This window comes from Nicotiana tabacum, chromosome 7 (genome assembly GCF_000715075.1).
Source record: "Nicotiana tabacum cultivar K326 chromosome 7, ASM71507v2, whole genome shotgun sequence".
Taxonomy (NCBI): domain Eukaryota; kingdom Viridiplantae; phylum Streptophyta; class Magnoliopsida; order Solanales; family Solanaceae; genus Nicotiana; species Nicotiana tabacum.
The window spans coordinates 172,723,379-172,749,075 of NC_134086.1; the positions used below are offsets into that span (position 1 = coordinate 172,723,379).

Sequence of the window (25,697 nt, forward strand, 5' to 3'; positions counted from 1 at the left end):
GAAATATAAATGTCAAACCAAACTTAGGTTCACATACCTTTTTCCTCAAATAAATATGGATATTTCTTTCTCATATCTTCCTCGACCTCCCATGTAGCCTCTTTTGAATCATGGTTACTCCACAAAATTTTAGCCATGCTAAATCTTTTGTTCTCAACTTTCTTACTTGCATATCGAGAATTTCTATAATACCTCTTCATAAGTCAACCCTTCTTTAATTTCTATGGTATCGACAAGTATTATATGCGACTCATCATGAATGTACTTTCTAAGCATAGACACATGAAAGACAGAATGCACAGAGGACAACTCAACGGGCAACGCTAGCTCATAAAACACATTTCCTTTCTTTTCTAGAATTTCATAAGGTCCAATAAATCTAGGGCTAAGTTTCCCTTTCTTACCAAACCTCATAACTCCTTTCATTGGTGAAACTTTCAAAAACACCTTATCACCAACCATGAACTCTAACTCACGATGTCTCTTGTCAGAATAAGACTTTTAACGACTCTGAGCTGCTTTAAGTCCTTCTCTAATTAGCTGAACTTTCTCCAAGGCCTCACAAACAAACTCTAGACCAATCAACAACACCTCTGCTGGTTCAAACCAACCCACTAGAGACCTACATCTCCGCCCATACAATGCTTCATAAGGAGCCATACCAATGCTGGCCTGATAGCTGTTATTGTAAGCAAATTCTATAAGTGGCAAGTGATCATCCCAATTACCTCCAAAATCTATAACACTCACACGCAGCATATCTACAAGAGTTTGAATGGTCCTTTCTGCCTAACCATCGTTCTGTGGATGGAAAGCGGTGCTCAAATTGACCTTGGTACCTAATCTTTTCTGAAATGCTTGCCAAAAATGCGCTGCGAACTGAGGGCCTCTGTCAGATATGATTGAAACTGGAGTACCATGCAATCAGACTATTTCTTTGATGTATAACTATGCATACTGCTCTGCAGAATCTGTCGTCTTTACTGGTAGGAAATGCGCGGACTTTGTTAGTCGGTCTACAGTAACCCAAATTGAATCATGCTTACGGTATGTGCGAGGTAGACCTACTACGAAATCCATATTAATCATCTCCCACTTCCACTGTGGTATCTCTATATCTTGAGCTAGGCCACCAGGCCTCTAATGTTCGACTTTGGCTTGCTGGTAATTCAAATATTTAGCCACATGATCTGCTACTTGTTTCTTCATGCCTTTCCACCAATACAACTCTTTCAAATCAAGATACATTTTGGTAGCAGCTGGGTGGATAGATTACCTCGAACTGTGAGCTTCCTCTATTATGGCCTTCCTAAGACCATCTACATCAAGCACACATAACCGATCATTCAACTTCAAAACTCCATCACTTCCTAGTGTGAAAGCAGTGATTTATTTGTTTCTGACTCCTTCTTTTAACTTCACTAAGTACGGATCTTCGTTTTGCTTAGCCTTAACATGCACAACAAGGGAGGATTGCGCTAAGGCATAAGCAGTTATACCTCCTTCTTCGGTCTCATCCAATCTAATTCCATCATTTGCCAGTTTTTGAATTTCTCGACCCAAAGATCACCTTTGTACTGCAAGATGGGTCAAGACACCCATTGACTTCCTACTAAGTGCATTTGCTACAACATTAGCTTTGCCCGGGTGATAAAGGATATTGATGTAATAATCTTTCAATAGCTCGAGCCACCTTCTCTGTCTCAAATTTAATTCTTTTTGCTTGAAAATGTACTGGAAGCTTTTGTGATCTGTAAACACTTCAAAATGCTCGCCATAAAGGTATATCGTCATATCTTTAATACAAACACCACTACTGCAAGCTCCAAGCCGTGTGTGGGATAGTTCTTTTCATGATTCTTTAACTGCCTAGAAGCATAAGCAATAACTTTTCCATTTTGCATAAGAACACAAACGAGACCAACATTGGAGGTATCATAATACACTGTGAACCCACTCGAACCTGTCGGCAAGGTTAATACAGGTGCAGTGGTCAACCTCTTCTTTAACTCTTGAAAACTCTGTTCACAAGTGTCTGACCACTGGAACTTAACTGCTTTCTGAGTCAACTTAGTTAATGGGGCTGCAAGTGAGGAAAACCCCTCTACACACCTTCTATAGTAGCCAGCTAACCCCAAGAAACGTCTGATGAAACACTCGGCCTGATGAAGCCCTTGTCAAGGATGTCTTTTAACTGTTCTCTCAACTCATTAATTTCTGCTGGAGCCATCCTATAAGGAGGTATAGATATGGGTTGAGTGTCTAGCATGAGATCAATGCCAAAGTCTATGATTCTTTTAGGAGGAAGTCCGGGAAGGTCATCTGGGAAAACTTCTAGAAATTCTCTAACAACTGGCACAAACTGAAGAGCTGGTGGTTCTAATTCTGGATTAATGATGTGAGCCAAATAGGCGAGACACCCCTTACCGATCATTCGTTGTGCCTTAAAGTAAGAAATAAACTTACCTACAAGTGATGCTGAACTACCCTTCCACTCTAAGACTTATTCATTTGGAAATTGGAACCTGACTATCTTGGCATGACAATCTAATATGGCATAGTAGGAAGATAACCAATCCATACACATGATCACATCGAAATCTACCCTTTCAAACTCTATGAGATCGGCTTTGGTGTTGCGACTTTGGACTGAAACTATACAACCTCTATAGACTCTTGTGACTCTCACTGACTCGCCAACTGGGTAGATACTAAGAATGGATCACTAAGTTGTTCAGGTTCTAGACCGAGGTTAATTGCAAAGTATGGAGTCACATATGAAAATGTTGAACCTGGATCCATTATGGCATAAGCATTATGTGATCAGACTAAAAGTATACATGTAATAACTTCTGCAGATGCCTATGCACTCTGACGATCATGTGTAGCAAACAAACGGGGTTGTCCCCCTCCTTGAGTAACTCAATCTGCACCTATGTCTGCCCCATGCCCGGCCTGATTATGAGAATCACGAGCCTGGGATGGTGTAACTGCAGTAGTTAAGGAACTAGAAGGATGAGTTGATCCCCCACTGAAATTACACCACAACATTAGGCAGTTGGCCTTTATATGACCAATGTCTCCACAAGGATAACAACCATGAAACACGAGCTTGCACTGACCTGAATGTTGCCACTTACATATTCCACAAAGACCTTGTTGGTGTGAATGTTGCTTAGCATGACTCTGGCTATGTGAGGATAATGTCCTAAAATTCTGACTCTGGCGAGACTGGTTTCCATAACTTTGAGTACATCTGAAGGAATACTCACCACTTGACTGATGACTAGACTGAGCTGGTGCTAATGACTCCTTATTAGAGGAATCCTTTCCACCTCTACTGGATGTACCATTAAACCTGCCCGTTGTCTGGGCTTTCTTGTTATGCTCTTTTTCTTCTCTCCTTTGTTATCTATCTTTTTCTAAGTGTTTGGAGAATCCCACAACAGAGGAGAAATCTATCATCCCTACCGTTGCAGCTGATGTAATATCCTTAATGTGGTAAGCTAAACCGCCCACAAACCTGCGAATCTTTGCTTTTTCAGTCTTAACCATGTGAGGAGCATGCTTAGCTAACCTTATGAATTCCATGTAGTACTCTTGCACACTTTTATTCCCTTGCTTGAGCTGTTCGAACTCTGTAGCCTTAGCTTCCCTATCCTCTTCTGGGATAAAGTTAGCTATGAAGGCCTCTTCAAATTCTTCCCAAGTAGGCGGACCATCATCTTCATCTCCTTCCTTTTCCCACATCTCAAACCAAGCGCCGGCCACATCTCTAAGCTGGTAAGCAGCCAGCTCCACAACTTCATCATTGTAACGACCCGACTGGTCGTTTTGAGCTCTAGTGCATCGTTCAGCAGTTTGAGTCCATGAGCAGTTTCATTTCAGGTATTATGACTTGTACACATGGTCGGAATTGAATTTTGGGAAGTTCGGAGTTGATTTGGAAAGAGAATTCTCATTTCGGAAGCTTTAAGTTGACAGAATTAACTAGGATCGGAATTTTGAGTAAACAACCTCAGAATCGGGATTTAAAGGTTCCAGCAGGTTCGTATGATGATTTCGGACTTAGGCGTATGTCCGGACTAGTTTTGGGAGACCCGTGAATGTTTTGGCGCCTATTGTGGAAGTTAGCATTTTGAAGGAATTTCATAAGCTTGGGTTGAAGTGTATTTCACTGTTATCGATGTCTGTTTGGGATTCTGAGGCTGGGAGTAGCTCCGTATGGTGATTCTGGAGTTGGGAGCGTGATAGGAAGTGAATTCGGAGGTCCGTGGTTCATTTTGGAGTCATTTGGCTAAAGATAGAAGTTGGTGAAGGTTTTGAGGAGTTTGACCGGAAGTTGACTTTTTGATATCGGGGTCGGATTTTGATTCCGGAAGTTGGAGTAGGTCCATAATGTCGAATATGACTTGTGTGCAAAATTTGAGGTCAATCAGACGTGATGTAATAGGTTTAAACATCGAAAGTAGAAGTTGGAAATTTCAAAGTTCATTAAGCTTGGATTGGGGCGTGATTCATGGTTCTAGCATTGTTTGATGGGATTTAAGACTTCGATCAAGTCTGTATTATGTTTTTAGACTTGTGCAGGTGTTTGGTTTGGAGCCCCGGGGGCTCAGGTGTGATTCCGGATAGCTTCGAAATGATTTGCTAAGAAATAGGATTGCTGGTACTGGTATGATCGCATTTGCGATGCATTGGTCGCAAATGCGACCTCGCATTTGCGATGCATTGGTCGCAAATGCGACCTCGCATTTGCGAGTTTTTGTTCGCATTTGCGAGCCTGGGCTGCTAGGGGAAAGTTCGCATTTGCGAACGAGGGATCGATTTTGCAAGGTTGTCACCTTCGCAATTGCGAAGAACATTGTCGTAAATGCGACCAGGACAGGGTGGGCTAGGCTTCGCATTTGCGATGCAATAGTCGCAAATGCGCCATCGCAATTGCGAGCCTGGAGTCACAAATGCGACTTTTGCGTCCGGAGCTGTGGCTCTTTATTCTGAGACTTAGCCCATTTTCCTCATTTTCCACTTGGCCTTAGGTGATTTTTGAGAGCATTTGAGGAGGGATTCCATCATCATCAAAGAGGTAAGTAATTTCTACACATCATAAGTTAAATACATGGATTATGGGTAGATTAACATATGAAAATTAGGAAAAATCAAAGGTTGTAGATGAAAAACCTAGAATTTCGTAAAAACAAGATTTAACCACGAAATTTGTTAGAGAATGGAGTAAAAATCATATATTCTTGATCCTTAGGTTATGGGTAACAACTTTCTTCAAAAAAATTTGGAATCCGGGCACGTGGGCCCGAGGATGAATTTTAGGAACCTTGCATTTAGGGTCGGGAAATTGGTTTAATAATTAGAATATGAATTTTTGAGCATGTATTGACTGATTCTTACCCTATTTGAATAGTTTTGGATCGTTCGGCTCCAAATTAGAGGTTTGACCCCGTTCTTGAATCGGAATATAGGCTTCGGAGCGAGGTGAGTCTCTTTTCTAACCTTGTAAGAGGGAATTGTCCCCATATGTGAGGTAATTGGTTATGTGCTCCTATTTGTGGGGTCTACGTACACACGAGGTGACGAGAATCCGTGCGTAACTACTATTATGTTATTGTCCGGGTAGTCTAGGACCCAAAAGCATACTATACATGGAATATTTGTAATATTATTGACAATTTGAATTGGTTAAATCACATCGAATTAGTAAATGAATTTCTAAAAAGATTAAATTTCATTTTCTTGAATTGTTAAAAGAGAATTGGCTTTTCCTTGGATAATTGTTTCTTGATGAATTCTTGATTGACTGATTGTTGTGTTTATTTATATTTGACTGCGTCACATGTATGATTCGCGAGCGGGGTAATAGATGCATCTATGGTTCGTGTCGTTCAACCCTCAGCAGTGCACAGTTTAAATATTGTTGGGTCAGGTCGTACGACCTCGGCATGATTTATGTATGCTTGTATTGCTTGCCTTGACATTTATTGATATTGATATTTGCTCTCCCCGACTTGAGATAATTGAAAACTAATAGATTATGAATCCGGAGACCTTTAATATAAAAAAGAACTTTTACCTGTTCATGACTTATTTGAAATTACTGTCATTCTTAATGAATCCATGATTATTCGCATTAATAATATATCATTATTGGACCACTAATAAGTGTCAAAGTCGACCTCTCGTCTCTACTTCTTCGAGATTAGACGGGATACTCATTGGGTACACGTTGTTTTCGTACTCATACTACACTTCTGTGCATTTTTTGTTATACAGGCACATGCATCTCTAGTGGCCTAGTGAGCGTAGCAGCATGGTTGATATGGAGACTTAGGTGAGCTGCATCTCCGAGACGACCCGCAGTCAGCAAGTCTCTTTCAGATTACTGTATTTATTTTCTGTCCAATATTGTATTCCGGACTATTGTTGTATTACATTATTTCTTATAAATTGCTCATGCACTTGTGATACCAGGTCTGGGATAGTTATGGGGTATTTCGTATTGACTTCTTGACATGTATATTTAATTTGAACTGAGTATCTTTTACTAGTAAAAATTGAAGAAAAATCAGAGTTATTCATAATTGTTTAAATGAGAATTTAATTAAGTATTTTGGTTGGCTTGCCTAACAGTGGTGTCCGGCGCCATCACGACCCTTAGTGGATTTTGGGCCGTGACAATCATCAAATGCTTTCATCACTCGGAAGGCTTCCTTCACACCCTCCAGCCACAACATTGGATATTCATCAACTATAGAACTATGGAACACTAGAGGATTCAACTTCAAAAATTTATTCGCTCTTGAGGACTCAGAATTGTTCTGTCTATTTGATTGAGGTAGAATCTCGTCTCTTCTCTCGTTCTGGTTGGCCATGAAAGCTTTAAATATCTCCATAGCGTTGTTGACTGCATTAAACATCTGACCCACCTCTGGGGATATAGTTGTCTGAGCCGGAGCTGCTGTTGGGGGCGGTATTGGATCCTGAGGTATTAGATCATCATGCTCCACCCCTTCTCCATGTTCAATCCGGGGTACTTGAACCCCCTTTGTGGATTTACCCTTCCTTTTCTGAGTTGAAGCCTTTTTAGTTCTGCCTTGAGCCACAATAGTAGCAATAGTTTCTTGAGCAGCATCTTGAATGTCGGTGTTAGAGTTACGAGTATGAGCCATTTATGTGAGTTTTGGAGAAAAGAATACATTAGATAATTCTTAGAGGTAGACTCTACTGCACGATCTAAAGTATGAGAAAAAAATGAGACTTTTTCTAAATGCTTGTAGCCTCCTGTTTATAAGTATAGCGCGCTTCATACCCATAAACAAGACTCTACTAACACGGCTTCATAGACCCCTAGGACTCCATAAACCTGAGGCTCTGATACCAAGTTTATCACTACCCATTTTCTGAACAAACCGGGACCGGCACTCGATCAATAAACATGACCGAGCGAACCATCTCTACTTATCAAATCTATTATAACTCCAAACTTTATATGCAACAAGACAATACTCTAACCAAATACTTTTGATTAATTTAAATATTTAAATAAATCAACTCCAAAACTTTATTCGTAATAACTACTGAATTACTGCTAAGTTATTATCAAAAACATCTGAATCTTAACCCAACGACTATGTCTATGAAGCCTCTACTGATAAACTGACGCACTGCTCGGGACATGAGATTTCCTGGCAAGTTCTCTAAGTAAACAAAGAGATAACTAAATAAAGATAACTCTAAAGAATACTCCACAAACAAAAGCGGAGCTCACCAATAGCACTGGAAGAGAAGAAAGTCCTAACCAGTAGCCTGCTCGCCAGCAAAATCGGTTCCTACGTTGTACCACAGACTAACGTAGGTTCCCAAAAGAGAACGTCAGTACCATCTATTGTACTTAGTGTGTCTCAACAACAGGGGGCGAAACTTTAATAACATATACATTACGAGCAAAGGTTCTAAATGCATGTAAAACATAAAGCATATAAGGATAATTCTAAAATAATTGCATATAGCAGTTTATGAATATTCTAAAAGAAATTCTTTAATTTTTCTTTCTTATAAAAGAAAATACTCTGCAGGCCCTGGCGTCTCCCTCTATCCCTTTATTCCTGTTTCATTTCCTTAATTCAGAAACAGTGTATCGTTTATTTTTCAGACTTTTTATGTAGCATTCTTAGATCGTTTATGAACTGTGACACCAGTTCTGGGTAGTAGAGGTTCAAACAATTGTATTGGATTCATGTTCAAATAGTTTATTGCTTTTCTTCCTCTTATGGTAAATTCCGTTGTTTAAATGTTATTGCTTCATAATTGTTAAAAAATATAAAATGGGTAAAAAGTTAATTAGTTCAATAGTCGGCTTGCCTAGCTCACATTAGTAAGCGCCATCATGACTCCCGAGGGTGGGAAATCCGGATCGTGACAATAATCCAACCTTAAATAAGAATGGAGAAAGATCAAACTGAATCTTTTCACGGCCTTTTGCTCGTTTGCACTACTATCTATCAATCGGCAAGTGTTGAGTAAATTTGTAGCATTTTTTTTGAATGCGTGGGCAAGGTCAACTATGGGGCATATTTTTGAACCCTTCCTGAATGTCGAAATAGGTAGTTGTTATCTAGTTGTTCGGCGTTGGTGAAGGAGTGAGGTAAAGACGAAGCAGAATTAAAATCAAAGCACAAGTCACTAGAAAATGCCAATTGGAAACGGCAGTAATTAAAGTCAATCAACCAAGAATTTAGAGGTGTAAGAATTTTTGTTCTCTTAGTTAGGTCTAGGAATTAAAAGTCTGCCGTTTTCTTGGGGTCTAGGTCCTAGGTCCTCTTTTTCTTTGATTTTCAGGAATTGCGGTTGTCAAGTCCCTTTTCATGGGCAGGGATCTCGCTCTTAGGGTCTAGGATTTAGGGATTATTTTATAGGGGTAGAAAATTAGGTTAGGTCAAATGGGGAATGGGTATGGGCTCAATGTTTTGGGCTATCCGAAAATGGGCCTTTTCAATTAAGACCTAACAAAATTAGCCTCAAATTTCATACTTTTTCTTTTAAAACAAGCCCAAAAATACTACTGTATTTACTAATTAATCCTACTTAAGTAAAATAATTATTAAAATAACACTAGCCATTAAAACAAACCTATTTTTGGTATTTTTCAAATATCATACTAAAATAAAAATAAGGTACTATTTTTTTTAGTTTTACGAAAAGTAATAAACTAAAAGCAACTAAAAAGAGGAAATATTTTTGTAATTTTATTTTTTTATAAAATAAAGTAAAAGAGTCAAAACTAGTTAAAATAACTATATTAGGCCTAAACTAAACATTTAAATGCTAAAATATGTGTAAAATTTTGGGGAGGGTCAAAAATCACATGTCAACAGCAATACTCTAACCAAATACTTTTGATTAATTTAAATATTTAAATAAATCAACTCCAAAACTTTATTCGTAGTAACTACTGAATTACTGCTAAGTTATTATCAAAAACATCTGAATTTTAACCCAACGACTATGTCTATGAAGCCTCTATTGATAAACTGACGCACTGCTCAGGACATGAGATTTCCTGGCAAGTTCTCTAAGTAAACAAAGAGATAACTAAATAAAGATAACTCTAAGGAATATTCCACGAACAAAAGCAGAGCTCACCAATAACACTGGAAGAGAAGGCAGTCCTAACTAGTAGCTTGCTCACCTACAAAATCGGTTCCTACGTTGTACCGCAGACCAACGTAGGTTCCCAAAAGAGAACGTTAGTCTATCCATTGTACTCAGTGAGTCTCAACAACAGGGGGCGAAACTTTAATAACATATACATTACGAGCAAAGGTTCTAAATGCATGTAAAACATAAAGCTTATAAGGATAATTCGAAAATAATTGCATATAGTAGTTCATGAATATTCTAAAAGAATTCTTTTCTTTTTCTTTCTTATAAAAGAAAATACTTCACTTTATACTTTAGGAGTTCCAACTATCCTGATTTAATTCTGTCTCAGTCACCGTGTGATCGGCACGGGTTCGATCCCAGCCTGATCGAATAGGCCCAATCCACGAGGTGTCACTCGCTTCATGGTTCTCAGCGCTCATGTATCATACCTTAGCATGACTAAGTAAATTCTCAGCAACGAGACCCTCGGCTCGTGTGCTCCCTACTTTGGCACAAGTAGTTTCAGGAAGTCAACGCCTTGGTCAGGACCCTCGGCCTGGACGATGACCCCTTCTCAGAATAAAGGATACTCCCAAAAAAAATTTCTTTCTAAAATTTCTTCTTGTGACTTTTCAAGTCTAAATCTTTTCTTTTTGGAATATCATGTACATACTCATGTTGGTATCCTTAAATGTAAAGCATGACATAAGAACGAAATAAACATCTAAAAGTATTTCTAAAGATTCTTACTTCTTCATAAATTTTCAACATGAAAATAGCATATAAGAATAACACAAAAAACTGAAAATTTGTGCACATATATCATAATAAATCATCTAAACTTTTGCTAGAATAATTCTAAGTTAATAGGTACGCACTCGCTCCAATTAAGTAAATATAAACTCTTTTAAGCAATATAAACACCTTGTATGCATGTTTTTGTGAGTTAAATCACTTTTGTAAAAGGGTTGTATCAACTCACCTCAAAACATCTCGAGCCAATACTTAGAACCTAGTCTAATTGACACTAATCAAACAATCGATTCTATAACAACGAGTGCATTTTAATCAATTTTAAAGTTTCACATGTAAACATGAAATTTATTGTTGATATAGAGAGAATGGAATTAACTATTCAATTCTTACCTATTATTATTGTACGGTAATTAACAATAGGGAATTTTATATGCCTGAGTTTAAGAATTCGTGATTTATAAAGAACCTAGAATTTTCCGTGCGTGAGTAACTTTGTGGCTGCTTCCGTTTCGCAGAGGGCTTTAAGCTCTCTGCCTGCGTTTGAAAATAGAATGACTCTGTTTTGTTCAGGGTATTAAGCCCCTTTGTATTCTTTTTTTTTGTACCCACTTTATGGGTTAGGTCACGTGCACTATCTTTTTTCTTTCTTTATTTATTTATTTTTAAAACTTAACTAATAATTAATGATATTCACTATTAATAATTAATAACACTAAAATTATTAATATATTATTAATATTCCTCTAATTGTATATCCAATTATTTAAGTGTGTGTGTGTGTGTATATATATATGTGTGTGTATATATAATTTTTTTCACTATAGGCAAGAAAAATAATAATAATAATAATAATAATAATAATAATAATAAATTAAATTCTATAATACTATAATTAGCGTATCTAAAAAATTTTATAAATTTGAGGAGTGTTACAATGATTTAGTGATATTAGTCTCTCTCACTATTGATATGAGTTCAATTCTCACCATTCTCATTTTCTTTTCCTCTTCCTTATAGAAAATTTTAAAAAGAAACACATCTGTGGTTTTTATTACTGAAGATATTTTCATTCACCGCGTTTAAAACACCTTGAATGACAACAGTACAAGAAAACAAGACTGCCAAACATATTGAAGACTGCCAAACATATTGAAGCCCTATGTACTGCTATTAATTGCTACTCCTACTAGTTAGATTACTTTAATTGATGATGTTGGAATCACCGAGTCAACAACTACATCGGCAACGTAATCTTATAAGTAAAGTCTAGAAGGATGAGATATATGTACATTTTACGCTTATTTTGTGAAAATAGAAAAACTATTTTCAATAGACCTTCGGCTTTAATTTAAAAAATTAAAAATACAAGAATAAAAACAAAAGGTAAGATAGCAATAACGGACAAGTTGGAATTATTGAAGTGTGTGTGGTTTTGGTTTGGGGAGGGGGCAATAGAAGTAGAAATGACACAAGTAATCAATTTATATGTCTGCTATTTAGAAATTAGCCAATGCATTATGAATTTTAATTTTTCAAGATAAAAGTTTTCTGTATTGTCTTAAAATTAAGATTTATAATTTAAAATTTTAGAACAAAATAAATATTGATTAATCTCTAAATAGCATATTTGAAAAGGACTATGTGTGCACTTGGCCCAAAATAGGAGAGGAAGAAGAGGGGGGCACAGCGAGACGGGCAATAGTAGGAGGGGGGGGGGGATTTTATATTTTAATCTTTTTATTATCAAAAATATTAAAAGATTAATGTCGAAATATTCCAGGAAGATGAACTATCTTAATATTATATTCCTAATTCCAAACGCGACTAAGAATTAGGCTGGATAGTATCAAATGCCGGACTGGTTACGGATCCTCATGGCCAAACTAAAAATATAAAATATAATTAATGAAATATAAAAATTAAGTACCAGCCACTAAAAAACAGAAATCGAAATATATATATAAACGAGAAAAGCATGTGGACATGAAATGTACCAGATCACGAACTTGGCAGGGATAAATTGGCCTTCACCATAGGTGAACTTGACCCACTTTGCTCCACCAAACACCGTTCGCTAACGTGCGCACTCTCTATCTCCCATGGCTATTCCTCTCCAGTTCTCTAGTATCTCCACCCGTACAGAACTCTCCTTGCCGGAGACTAGAACTTTCCGATTGCCGAAGTTCTCCGTCGTTAAATGCTCCGCCGGCGAAGCTGCTCCTTCCTCCTCGGCTACTGCGGATTCAGAATTCGATGCTAAGGCTTTTCGGAAGAACTTGACCAGAAGTGCTAATTACAATCGTAAAGGTTTTGGACATAAAGAAGCTACTCTTGAGCTATTGAATCAGGAGTATCAATCTAGTAAGTTCTTAACTCCATATTCATAGCTCAATTCCTTTAGTTTGGAGCTCAAGTTAAGAACTGAACATAAAATTAGCAAAAATTAGAATCGGACCGAGTTCAGTTTTCTTTCTGTTCCTTGAGATTTTGTCTTTATTTGTACTTCGTTTTTCTTGTTTATGATATATGCATATACTTATTCCTTTCAGAAGAATGTAATTCTCGGTGTGAATTATGTGAATTTCTTGACTTTTGAAGTAAAATTTACATATAGAAACTTATATATCACGATGTAGGGTTGACTCCTCAAATAGTGGTAAAAGTGTAAAATGATTTGGAACAAAGGTACTACTATATTTTTTGCTGTTCTGTTTTGGTCGCAGAGCCTTTGGTTCACATGATACACAATTATGCAACTTCTATGATTGACATATTCAAACTCATCTTGGTTGACACCCTATATGAAAAATATCTTTATCACAAGTCATTTGGACAAAGTTGCGGGGAATTCTTACTTTAGGATGTATTAGCAATCAGCAATCATTTGTGAACCAAAGATATTAGAAGGTTTGGGCGTGAGATAAATAATATAACTAAAAAAAAGTAATTTCAGAAAACTGCTCCGAAATTTGTGGCTTAGTAGTAAATGAAGTGGGAGGAGAATCAGGAGGTCTTTGGTTTAAATCCAAGCAGAAGCAAAACACACTTTTTGGTGATTTCTTCTGCCTAAGCCTGGGTGGAAAGAGTTCCTTGGTGCCTGTGCTGGCGGGAGGTAGCATGTAGCCAAGGAAAATCGTGGAGGTGTGCGCTGTTGGCTTGGACACCACCGTCATTAAAAAAATTCAGAAAACTTGTTTGGGTACAATTCTTCCAAAAGATTCTCAAGAAGACTATGTTAAGTTCTTATATTAGATTGGATAACGAATAACAGTGTTCTTTTTTCCCATTTATTATCATGAATTTCAGGTGATATCATAAAGAAATTGAAGGAGAATGGGTATGAGTACACTTGGGGAAATGTTACTGTAAAACTTGCAGAGGCCTATGGTTTTTGTTGGGGGGTTGAGCGTGCAGTTCAGATTGCTTATGAAGCGAGGAAACAGTTTCCAACAGAGAGGCTTTGGATAACCAATGAAATTATTCACAACCCCACTGTGAATAAGGTCTCTGCTTCTTCTGCTATTCCTCAGATGTGCATGCCATTGTTCCTGATTGTCAGTTTTTATTTATTTTAGGAGGAAGACTGTGAAATTGTATCTCGTTTTGCTCCTTCTTCCCTACTCTGCTTATATCTTGGCAGTTTTAGGAACTACCTCAATATGCCTGACTTTTAGGCTTCTAGAGGTGTTGCATCCATAATAGTTGCTTGCCTCAAATGATTGCAACCCAAGGATAGGAATTATTTGAGCCCATGCTTTAAAACCTTGCCTTTCACTCTCATGAGATACTGGTTACACACAGATGAGTACCAGCTTCTACTACTTTTTCAGATGCTGGTCCTATAAATGATTTTGGAAAGGTCCTTCTCACATGTAATTATTACCTCATTTCATGTGTAGATTTTCTCTGGTTCTCCATTCCTCTTCGACAGGTTTGTTGTCTGTTTCCCTTCTTCTCGGCATGAAAGAAATGAAAAATTGGAACGGTATATGTGAGAAGAAAGGAGTAAGTTATTCATGATGCTGAAGATCGAAAATAGTAAAATTAATCTGCAGAAATTTCAAATTCTGATGTATAGCTGGTGAACATTCTTTGTTTGAAGTACATTTCTGATAACACTTTTACCACCCTCTGCGTTTTGTGCAATTATTAGTTTTCTACTCAGGCTATGTTCTGGTTTATGCTGTTTGTCTGTATGTATTTTCATCTATCTCATGTAAATTTTGATAGATTTCTTTGTGTGGATCAGAGACTCGAGGAGATGGATGTTAAGAACATCCCTATTGAGGAAGGGAAGAAAAATTTTGATGTTGTTGACAAGGATGATGTTGTGGTTTTGCCTGCTTTTGGGGCCGCTGTTGATGAAATGCTTGTTTTGAGTGATAAAAATGTACAAATCGTTGATACAACCTGCCCCTGGGTAACAAAGGTTTGTATATACAGTTTCTCAAATGAATCTATGGCCTCTTTTTTCATTAGGACTATATTAGATTTCCTCATAATTCTCTGTAAAGGTCTGGAACACCGTTGAAAAGCACAAGAAGGGAGACTATACCTCCATTATCCATGGTAAATATTCTCATGAGGAGACTGTAGCGACTGCATCCTTTGCTGGGAAATACATCATTGTGAAGAACATGGCAGAGGTATTTCAATCTCACATTATGTGTTAATTCTCTCAAAATAGTGAGCTGGGATCTGATCTTGATTATTCTGTGGCAATTTTTCCTTGATCCAGGCAACTTATGTCTGTGATTATATTCTTGGAGGTAAACTTGACGGTTCTAGCTCAACCAAAGAGGCATTTATGCAGGTGCTGTCTGAGTTGTTTATTTGACCTGATGCAATTGCAGTACTTTGCATCAGTACTGATATTTTCTGTGAATAATTTTTCTGTATAGAAATTCAAAAATGCAGTTTCTAAAGGGTTCGATCCGGATGTTGATCTTGTAAAAACTGGTATTGCAAACCAAACTACAATGTTGAAGGGAGAAACAGAAGATATTGGTTAGATTCTATTCAGCGTATCACTCCCTAATATAAATTGCCTCCGGGCTGCAATCATGTAGTGATTTAACTTATGTTGATGTACAGGGAAGTTGGTTGAGAGGACAATGATGCAAAGATATGGGGTGGAAAATATTAACAACCACTTCATAAGTTTCAACACTATATGTGATGCAACTCAAGTAAGTTTTCTTACATCCCCGAGGCCCCTAAATTCCAGTGCAATAAATATTAGACGATAAGTATTCAGAGACATCTTATTATATGTTTATTAATTGCATGATCTGTTCCTTTCTTCCTCTTTGCCTTAGACAGTCTATTTTCAGTCTGACTCTAAAAAAAATCTTGTAACAGTCTGTTACAAACTGATTTTCTACATCTATCGCGCACATCCATGTTGGAGTATATTCCTCCCGTAGCGTCAACCTTAATTTTTTCATCATTATATGGCTGTTCAGATATCATTTTCAGGCCTGTAAATTACCCAAACTATAATTAAAGGTGATGTAAAATGTTGAAGAAGGGTAATTCAGTCTCTACTATCTAGTGTAATTTGTCTATTCCTAGCGAAACTCCAATGTCTTTTGTCTACGAAAGATACATCAGCTGGCATATTTGTTTGACTGGGGGGCGCTTGGGAGAATGGAGGCGAGTGCTGGAGCCGATTCCTGCTTAGGAGTTGTTTCTCTTTCTAAGATATTAGAAAGTGGTTATCAATTTTTAATCACCTCATGCTAACATATGACCACAATGTTTTGGTGGAAAATGCATTTTCCTAACGGTGGCTATAGAGGAAAATTTGCTCTTTTCCATTTAGATGGGAGTAATTAATGTAAATTATGGTTGTGAAAGAAAAACTTGCTTTGGTTTCTTTTTCTTCTTTCCCATGATCTATGTTTTCCCTCTCGTTTGTACCTCTGATACTTAAGATTGCTTAGTCTATACATGATGGTTATCAATTGGTAATCACCTCATGCTAACATATGACCACAGTGTTTTGGTGGAAAATGCATTTTCCTAACGGTGGCTATAGAAGTCAGAAAATTTGCTCTTTTCCATTTAGATGGGAGTAATTAATGTAAATTATGGTTGTGAAAGAAAAACTTGCTTTGGTTTCTTTTTCTTCTTTCTCATGATCTATGTTTTCCCTCTCGTTTGTACCTCTGATACTTAAGATTGCTTAGTCTATACGTGGATGTGGCAAGGTACACATGCCGTATCATGCTCGTGCAAGACAGCATTAATTAGACATTAATAATACATGTCAAAGTTTCTCTTGCTGCTGGCACTGGAAGGGTGAATATTAGGCAAGGCCTTCTAGAAGTCCTGTTGTTATTTATTAATTTCATTAAAAGTCATCTATTGTTATTTGTCTTCGGAAGAAGAAACAGAGTTTGTTGCATGAAGGCAGAGGCGGAGCTAGCCTTATAGGTGCGGGTTCGGCCGAACCTAGTCACTTTTGCTTAAACACTGTACAACAACAACAACATACAGCTTAAACACTGTATTTATATTAAGAAATTCATTAAATATGTACAAATATTTAATTGCGAACCCGGTAACTAAGACGATCTATGGGTTCCGAGACAAATTCAAAACCCATAAACTTTAAATCCTGGCTCCGCCTCTGCATGAAGACCCGAGTGCTGGATTGTTTCTTTCTTACCAAACCATTCCAGGACCTTCTGTATTTTTCTTTATAGTATCACGTTCTCGAAGTCTTCTCAATGATGTGGACCTAACTTATCCTTTCTTATATCAGGAGCGGCAAGATGCAATGTATAAGCTGGTTGATCAAAAGCTTGATCTTATGTTAGTGGTTGGTGGTTGGAACTCAAGCAACACTTCACATCTTCAGGAGATTGCGGAGGAGCGTGGAATTCCCTCATACTGGATTGACAGTGAGCAGAGAATAGGTCCTGGAAACAGAATAAGTTACAAGTTGCTGGTGAGCTAACATATACACAGATTTGCAACTATAAATTTGAATACAGTATTCTGGTTCTTACAACAGCTTATTTAACAGCATGGTGAGTTGGTCGAGAAAGAGAACTTCTTACCCGAGGGTCCTATTACAGTTGGGGTGACATCTGGTGCATCCACCCCCGATAAGGTACATTATACTGAAGCTGCTAATATGGTTGAGCTTCCTTCTCATGTTAACTCCCTTTTCTAGCTAATCAGGAGAGTTGATAATGTTTGGTTCTGCATTTGCCCAACCTTAACAAACCTTATTTTCTTCCACTCCAATAACCAAAAAGAGAGCTAATTCTTTAGTAATAATTTTTAAGTAACTATTTTCTTTCCTCTTCAATCAATTTCAGAAAATTTAAACAATAATAAAAAGAGCCTCATCCCTCTGTTTCCCTTTTTTCATCCCCATGTCATGTTGCCAGACGGGGAAAAACATGGAGACAAAAAAATGAGTCCTATCCAGTTGTTCCGACCTAGGATAATAATGTCACGAGCTTATTCGTACTTCAGCTTTTCATCCCATGTCGCCACATAGGTACACAAAAAAAGAGGCCCTAACAACTTGTTCTGATATAGGACAATAAGCTCATAAGCTTGTTCTTACTGCATCTTTAATTTTTTTTAAAAAAAATCCTTTTCCTTCTACTGTTATGCTGCATTCGAGTGAACTTCCAACTGTTGGTAAACGCATTTACATATCGATGTCTATGCTAGCATAATTGGCTTTAGCATGACCATATTTATCATGAGAAATGGACTTTGCAGGCTGTTGAAGATGTCCTTATCAAGGTGTTTAATATCAAGCGGGAAGAAGCCTTACAATTGGCCTAAACCAGATTGGAACTCCAAGACGATAGGAGTGCGGTGATTTGGTTCAAACTCACCCCATAAAAAACGAAAAAATATGCGTTCTTGTATGTGTGTAACTCAAGCCATTTAACACTATCTGTCCAGTGCCCAGCTTTCTGTAGTAATGTAAATCCTGCAGAATCATGTAATTTGGCGGGGAGTAATGTAAGGCCGTTTAGAAATATATTAGTAGCCAGTTCTTAGAATGTTTTCTGTAGTAATGTTTTCAAATACACTAATAAGCAGGATCGTACTAAAAAGTAAGCAGAGTAACATTTTCATAATTTAATGATGTTAAAAAGCATAAATTATAAATTTAACAAAATAAAAAGAGCTAAACAAACAAACAAAATAACAGCATGTTTTCTATGGAATAAATTTCTCAATTATTTTAAATTATCCCTAGGTAAAACTTAAAACTGTTCTTTTTATTCCCTAGACTAGATAGTTTAATAAGTTTTGGTTCGTTATGGACGTTGTCGCCCTAGTAATTCATGTTATAACAAATTTCGAACGTACGAAGGCGTATCCATAGCCAGGGGCGGACCCACGTATATATTGGTAATTGTATTTAAAAACAGTGAATTTCTCGTATAGGTAAATTATTTGAACCCGCTTGATTGAAGTTATCTCCCTGCTGGGGTGGTCATGAGGGTTCAAATTTTAGGTGAGGTTTGCGTTCGATCCTAGCTTCCCTACTGTAATTTTTCGTTGAAAATCATTCTAAAGTTATTCTATTTCGAAAAATTAAATCTTTCAACAAATTTATTTTGGCGATCATTTTGTTATAAATCACGAACACATGCAAGTACATTTGTTGAAATTATTTATGATTTGTTAGTTTAACTTAATTTAGTTCGTGTTGAAATCATTTATTTATCTATATTGATTTTTTGGCTTAGTGTTTAGCTCTATTTCTTTAATTATTGGTATTTATTTGCAATTTGTTTTATCTTTTTTTATTGTCGTTTGTTTGTAAATAACTATTTCTTATTTATAAAATACAAAAAAGTTCTATCATTTCTTAAATATATTAGAGCTAATAAGTTTTTAAAGTGGATAAATTGATTTATTTTTTTGTTAAAGTTTGAAAATTTGTTAAATATGTTAAGTTAAATTGATAAAAAGTTAAAAAAAGAAATGAATAGGCTTTTATATGTTTTTCATATATGCCCAACTTTTTAAAACTGTTAGATCACCGACTTTATTTCGAGACCGCGTTATGAACAAAAAGAACCCAGAAAGAAAAAAAAAACTACCGAATCCTGCTTGTCATACTCGAAACCGCCTATACTATTTGTTATTATCGTCTTTAATTGAACCTGCTTGTTCAAAATTCTGGATCCGCCCCTGTCCATAGCAGCAGTTCTTGAATGAACAGGCATTGTAACAGACTTATGATTTTGACCAGTTTTCACATACTACATTGTCAAGGACACAAGGACTAATTTATATCCTGACTAGGTTGCCCGGTTTTCCGTTTTCTCTTTTTATATAGCAAAAATAAAATAAAAGGTCTAGGTTGACACAAAAATTTAGTAGGCGTTGCCACAATATTTGGTTAAATTCGAGAAAAGATAGTATTTGAAATTGAAGTAAAAAAAGAGTAATTAAAAAATAAAACCAAGTCTAATCCAAATTATATGTTTATGTTTACCCAAACAATAGAGAAAACGAGAGTTAAAACTGACACTTCCTCCACTGTTTTGGGGAAAGAATTGAAGCTAGTATATGATTAATTTGTTTACTTAAAAAGTCTGCAGACTTCTCTCAAAATTGAGTATATGATTAAATATCCGCTACTCACGAGCCTTGCTGAATCTCCATTTGGCCACCAAATGTCCTCACCCTCTCCTCAGCTTGAAGTGCCTGTAAATTTCTTACACTATCAGATCCAAATACATATAACTGTCCAAAAAAGTGGAATTAATGAGAATAATTAACTGGACTCCATGTTTATACTATTAATGTGAAGTTAAATCCCAGAAAAGGTCACCTGTCTTTTTACCTATTGATTATCTTAAAAAATCTTAATTTTACCTCTTTGTGCCAATTCGTGCGACCAATAATAACAAAGAGGATGATGGTTTGAAGCAAGCTGCCTCCAAGCATTGCAGACCAGACTCCCTGAACACCAAGGTTGAATTTGTAGCCAAGAATTGCTCCTATTGGCAATCCCAAACCATAATAACTTACAAAGTTTACTATAGCCACTAGAAACTGCCATCCTGCTCCAATTGCAATCCCTGCAAATATTTTCATTCGTCAACGTAGAGATGGATTCAAGATTTTAGATTTATGGATTCTAACTATAGGCAAACGGGTCAAGTAAAGGTGTCAAATGGACGAGTTACGCCGATTTTGGGCAGGTCAAAATGGATTGAGTCAATAATTGATCGCCCAAAAGTTACTTGGACTAAGATGAGCTGGGTCAAGAAGGTCCAAAATTTGGGTCATAATTCAACCCGCTCAAATCTTATCAAGCTTTACTTAATATGTATTATTTTTTTATGAATTGTATCATTACTAAATCAGACTTTGTTTTTCTTTTGTTATGGTCATATATAACATAATAAAAATAAAAAAATTCTAAGATATTTTGGCAAAATTACCTCTGGATCAATTTAGACTAAAAATCAGCCCAATTTTAAATGGGTTGAGATGAGTTGGGTCAAGATAGTTGAGTATAATAAATGGGTGGGTCAATAACCAACCCAATATTGGGTGGGTTGGACGGGTCATTTGGGCTTGGGCCAAATTTGACAGGGGGGGTCAAATTTTCTACTAATTAAAAGAGAGGTGCAAAAATACATACCATGAAGAACAGGTTGGATGCTGCTAATGAAGATGGTTAATGCAAGAATAACACCCAACTTTGATGTCTCACTAATAACATTTTGCTGTTTTGAGAACATTTTTGGGAACTGATTTTTTGTGGCCAATATGGTAACTAAAAAAACAACTCCAAGTATTGCTGATGTCAAGACATTGACTGCTACTGTGAATTTTGCAGCTTTTGGATTTCCAGCCCCTAGTTCATTTGATACTCTTACACTGAAATTTTGGAACATAATATTTTGCAAAATTAAGCCAAACTAATCCCACTATAGTATCAATTAAAAATATAGCCAAAAAGAGATGTTTGAAACTGCTAACCTGGCTGAAACACAAACCGAGGGCAACCATTAGTGTCCATACTTGCAAATTCATGCTGCCATTTCCAGAAAAGTACTAAGGATTCAGAATATGCTAAAAAACAACGAGGTTGATATTGAGTGGATTTAGGGAATATATTTACCATATTGATATTGAGTCAACAGCAATTGCAGCATTTTTCAAGCCTCCTACAATTAAAATCACTGCTGAATAGTACCATACCTCTAAACTGCCATCATTACATCCATTCGTCAGAAAAAAAAAATAATACGATTCAGAGTATGTTTGGTACGACGGAAGTCATTTCCCATGAAAATATTTTTCGGTCTTTTACTAGTGAGTGGAAAATACTTTCGAGAGAAAAAAAAATATTAGAATCGAAAAGTGGTTGTGATGAAATTTGTGCGTATTAAGTGTTAGTTGGAGCAAATAATATGAAGTTAAAACGTCAAGATAAATGTAAGAAAAATAACTTGTGACTTGAAAAACATTTTCTGGTAACCAACAACAACAAACTCAGTATAATCCCACAAGTGGGGTCTGGGGAGGGTAAAGTGTACGCACATTTTACCCCTACCTTGTGAGGGTAGAGAGGTTGTTTCCGATAGACAAAACACCAAAAAATGACGTAGTGATTGAAAAACATTTTCGTGAAAAATGACTTCCGTCATTACCAAACACACCCTCAGAGGTACTAGAGCTGAATTAGCAGTCATTCACCACTTACCATAACATTACTGCTGAGGCAATTGAGAGCTTCAAGAATTTGGTTAATGATTTGAAAGACAAAAATGAAAAACCAGTCCATGCCTCAGGAAACCAACCACAAACAATGTAAATAATCTTAGCCACAACCAAAATCCAGTAAGATATATTCCCAGCTAAAGCAGCACCAACAAGTCCCATACCCAACTTTGTCACAAAAATCCAATTCAACAGAACATGAAAAGCCAATGTCAACATTGAACTAAAAGCCATGAACCAAACTTTGCTCTGAGCTTGAAGAAACTTCTCTGTAGGATAATTCAATGCGCTTGCAAATATTTCAGGAATTATCCAAACTGCATATTTACCAGCTAGATCAGATATATTTGGATCTTGATGCAAGAGTTTCAGTATTTGAGACGAGAAAATGTAGGCCGGTGTCAAGAGCAATGCTGTAACTATACTTATAATCCATGATCTTTGTAAGTAAATTCCAAGCATGTTGAATTCTCCAGCCCCAACTGCTTGACCACATAGCGTTTCGAGTGCACTTCCTAATCCTAACTAATATCGATAGAAACAATTTTAATCGATTATATATAAGTGTCACGAGAATGTTATTAAGGGAATAGTTCTGATAACGTACCATAATTCCGTGTACAAAACCAATTAGAACATTTTGAACTTCAGAGACTGCAGCAAGTTCAATATTTCCAAGTTGTCCAACAAATGCAGCAGTGACTAAGTCCATAGAAAATACAGACACTGAAGTTATAATAGCTGGTCCTGCTATGTGCCACACTTTCTTGAATTCAGCCCACCATTTCTTTGCTAAATTTTTCCTATTTTGAAGAAAAAATGCATTCTTCCATATTTCTGGATGTTTTTCTTCCATTTTTAGAGACTCCCTTGACAGTTCAATGTCACTTCTGTTGTAGCGACACATTGTGTCAGATGTCTTTCTGCTCAGAACTATGTACATATGCAAAATAATTTAAAATGTGTATATATATGATAAGATCACATTCATTCTGAATCTGATTACTCTAGATTCTGGTCTCACCTATGTTCTTGATTAATCCCTCCAGGGGCGGATGGAGCTTAAAGTTAGGTGCAACTGAACCTAGTGTTTCCAACGCAGAGCATAAATTTATGAGTAAAAATCACTAAAATTGTAATAAATAATATATATGAACCCATATCTTTAAAAATATGATAGGTTCAAATGTTGAATGACAAGAATCTTGAAGGTTGAACCCAAAAGGCTTAAATCCTGGATCTCTCCATATATCAATTTAAAATAATAGATCAGAAGAGTGGGATAATATTTTCTCTGGTTCTTTGACATGAATTTTTAAATGCAGAGTTTGTTAGTTTTTGACTATTAGTCTATTGCAGTGAAATATAAGTATTTTGTCACATCTGTATTGAAATCTGGCTGCACAACAACCAAATTAACTACATGATTCGTACTTCAAATTGAGCTGTCAAATATTTGAAATTTCCATTGTTCTATCTAAGCAGATCTATCTTTTTTCTACAGCAGCTTTACTTGTCTTTTTTTTTCAATGAAATATTAACTAAGGTTAGAATTTGTTCTAGTGGACGCCTATGTTGACTTCATCTTATTCTCTTATTAACTTTTTTTCCAAAAAGACCCTCACAGATATTAACATAAATAACTCTTCAATGTCATGATGCAGTTTTTCTTGAATGGTTTTCCTAAAAAGACAGTCCGGTCCACTACTTTGCGCAGGGTCCGGGAAAGGGCCGGACCTCAAGGGTCTATCGTACGCAGTCTTACCGTGCAATTTTGCAAGAGGCTATTTTCATGGCTTTGCTAAAAAGACAGCATTTATCAGATTTTGTTTAATGGCTTACCCAAAAGATGCAGATTTAGTTCTATCTAGGCAATGACTATTTTCCAGTGAGAAACTAAGGGTGTGTTTGGTAGGAAGGAAAATATTTTTCGGAAAATGTTTTCCAATTTTCCCATGTTTGATTGGCTTAAATGTTTTAGAAAACATTTTCCTCGTCAATTCATTTTCCTCCAATTGGAGGAAAATGTTTTCCCTATCAAGAGGAGGGAAAACATTTTCCAAAACTCCTTCTCAACCTTCTCCATTCTTATTCCTTATCCTCACCAATCCACCCCCACCCACCCCCCACCCCAAGAAAAAAAAAATATTTTTTACTTTTTTTTTTATTTTAAAATTTCTGTTTTTTTTTCTGCACCCCTCCCTACCCCCACCCCCTGCCCCAATCCCGCACAAGAATTTTTTTTTTTTACTTTTTTTGTAATTTTCAAATTTCTATTTTTTTTCTGCACCCCCATCCCCAACCCCCCTCTGCCGCCACCCCTTTTTTTCTGCACCCCACCCCCCTCTCCCCGAAAAAAAAAATATTATTTTAATATATTTTCAGTTTTACTTTTTTCATTTTTCGGTTTACAGGTTCAAAATTTTACAAGTTCTAAAGTTATGAGTTCGGAGGTTTATGTGTTTCGAAGTTTACGGGTTTAGAATTATAAAGTTTACGGATTCGAAATTTCGCGGTTTCGAAAGTTTTGCGGTTCAGAAGTTTATGAAATTTCTGGGTTCGGAAAGTTGTTGGTTCGAAAGTTTATGGCTTCATGTTTATTGTATCAAATTATTTATGAATACTCTTGAGAAAATATTTTCCTTGATTTGCGTACCAAACACCGAAAAATGAATAAGATTACTACTTATTTTCCAAGAAAACATTTTCTTGGAAAACATTTTCCACGGAAAACATTTTCTGTCATACCAAACACACCCTAAGTTGGCATATATTTTTCTGTGCATTAAACAGAAAAATTTCTCAAGATTAGATGTAAATATTCAGAAATTAGACTTATACCCTTCTGGTAAAAAAAATCGAGGGTTAAAAAAGAATCCTATTAAATTTTTTCAGAAAATAATTTTAAAAAAAGGGCTACAGAGAGAAAAATTCAGCCATGTTACTGGGGAAAACTTTGTAACATTGTTAGATCTCATGTCAGGAAAAAACATTAAACTATGAAAAAGATATTTGAACAAACAAAAGACATTTTAAAACATTAAATTATCAACAAAGAACCAAAAAAAAAGCTTTTAAATAACAGGTTTCTTACCTTATAATCTGTTGAGACGACCATTAACTTTGTACATGATAAAAAATTTGCATTACTGGCATTTTATTTCTTATGTGTTGTTATATAGAATTCCAACATACAAACATAAACGGTAATGAATTAATAGATAAACATTGATATGATCTTAGCTGGATTACATTCTGATCTGTATTAATTCCCGTTACAAAAGAGCATGGCATTTGATATTTTGATATATACAAAATAATTACAAAATCACTTTTAATAATTTAAGATTCTTTTCTTAAGACCAGCGTGCTGACTATATTTAATGCAGTTTTTTCTCAAACTAATCCATTGCAAAACTTTAGTTTGAGGGATGAAATGAGAGGAAAAAAATTAATCAGCTTTCAGTTCGAGTTTCTTTGTCGCAAATTACCACAGGTGGATCAAGGATTTAAACTCAACAGTTCTACCTTTAAAATCTTACCTTTGAGCCAGTGGC

The 25,697-nt window shown here is 36.3% G+C and overlaps 2 protein-coding genes across 2 annotated transcripts; one reads left to right on the forward strand and one right to left on the reverse strand.

Moving 5' to 3' along the window:
- The first annotated feature begins 12,509 nt into the window (after positions 1 to 12,509).
- LOC107760258 (4-hydroxy-3-methylbut-2-enyl diphosphate reductase, chloroplastic-like) lies at positions 12,510 to 18,222 on the forward strand. Its single transcript, NM_001324671.1, is given in 10 exon segments — positions 12,510 to 12,771; positions 13,717 to 13,913; positions 14,660 to 14,839; positions 14,925 to 15,056; positions 15,149 to 15,223; positions 15,312 to 15,417; positions 15,505 to 15,599; positions 17,180 to 17,365; positions 17,444 to 17,530; positions 18,157 to 18,222. Coding segments are annotated over 10 exon segments (1,386 nt in total).
- A 1,714-nt stretch (positions 18,223 to 19,936) lies between these two features.
- LOC107760254 (protein DETOXIFICATION 33-like) lies at positions 19,937 to 23,056 on the reverse strand. The gene is made up of 7 exons (XM_075218151.1): positions 22,748 to 23,056; positions 22,124 to 22,665; positions 21,539 to 21,625; positions 21,410 to 21,451; positions 21,056 to 21,294; positions 20,281 to 20,486; positions 19,937 to 20,109 (listed from the first exon to the last, which is right to left on the reverse strand). Exons 1-7 carry the CDS (start codon positions 23,045 to 23,047, stop codon positions 20,044 to 20,046), a joined length of 1,482 nt encoding a protein of 493 aa, XP_075074252.1. The 5' UTR covers positions 23,048 to 23,056; the 3' UTR covers positions 19,937 to 20,043.
- Between the last annotated feature and the right edge of the window lie 2,641 nt (positions 23,057 to 25,697).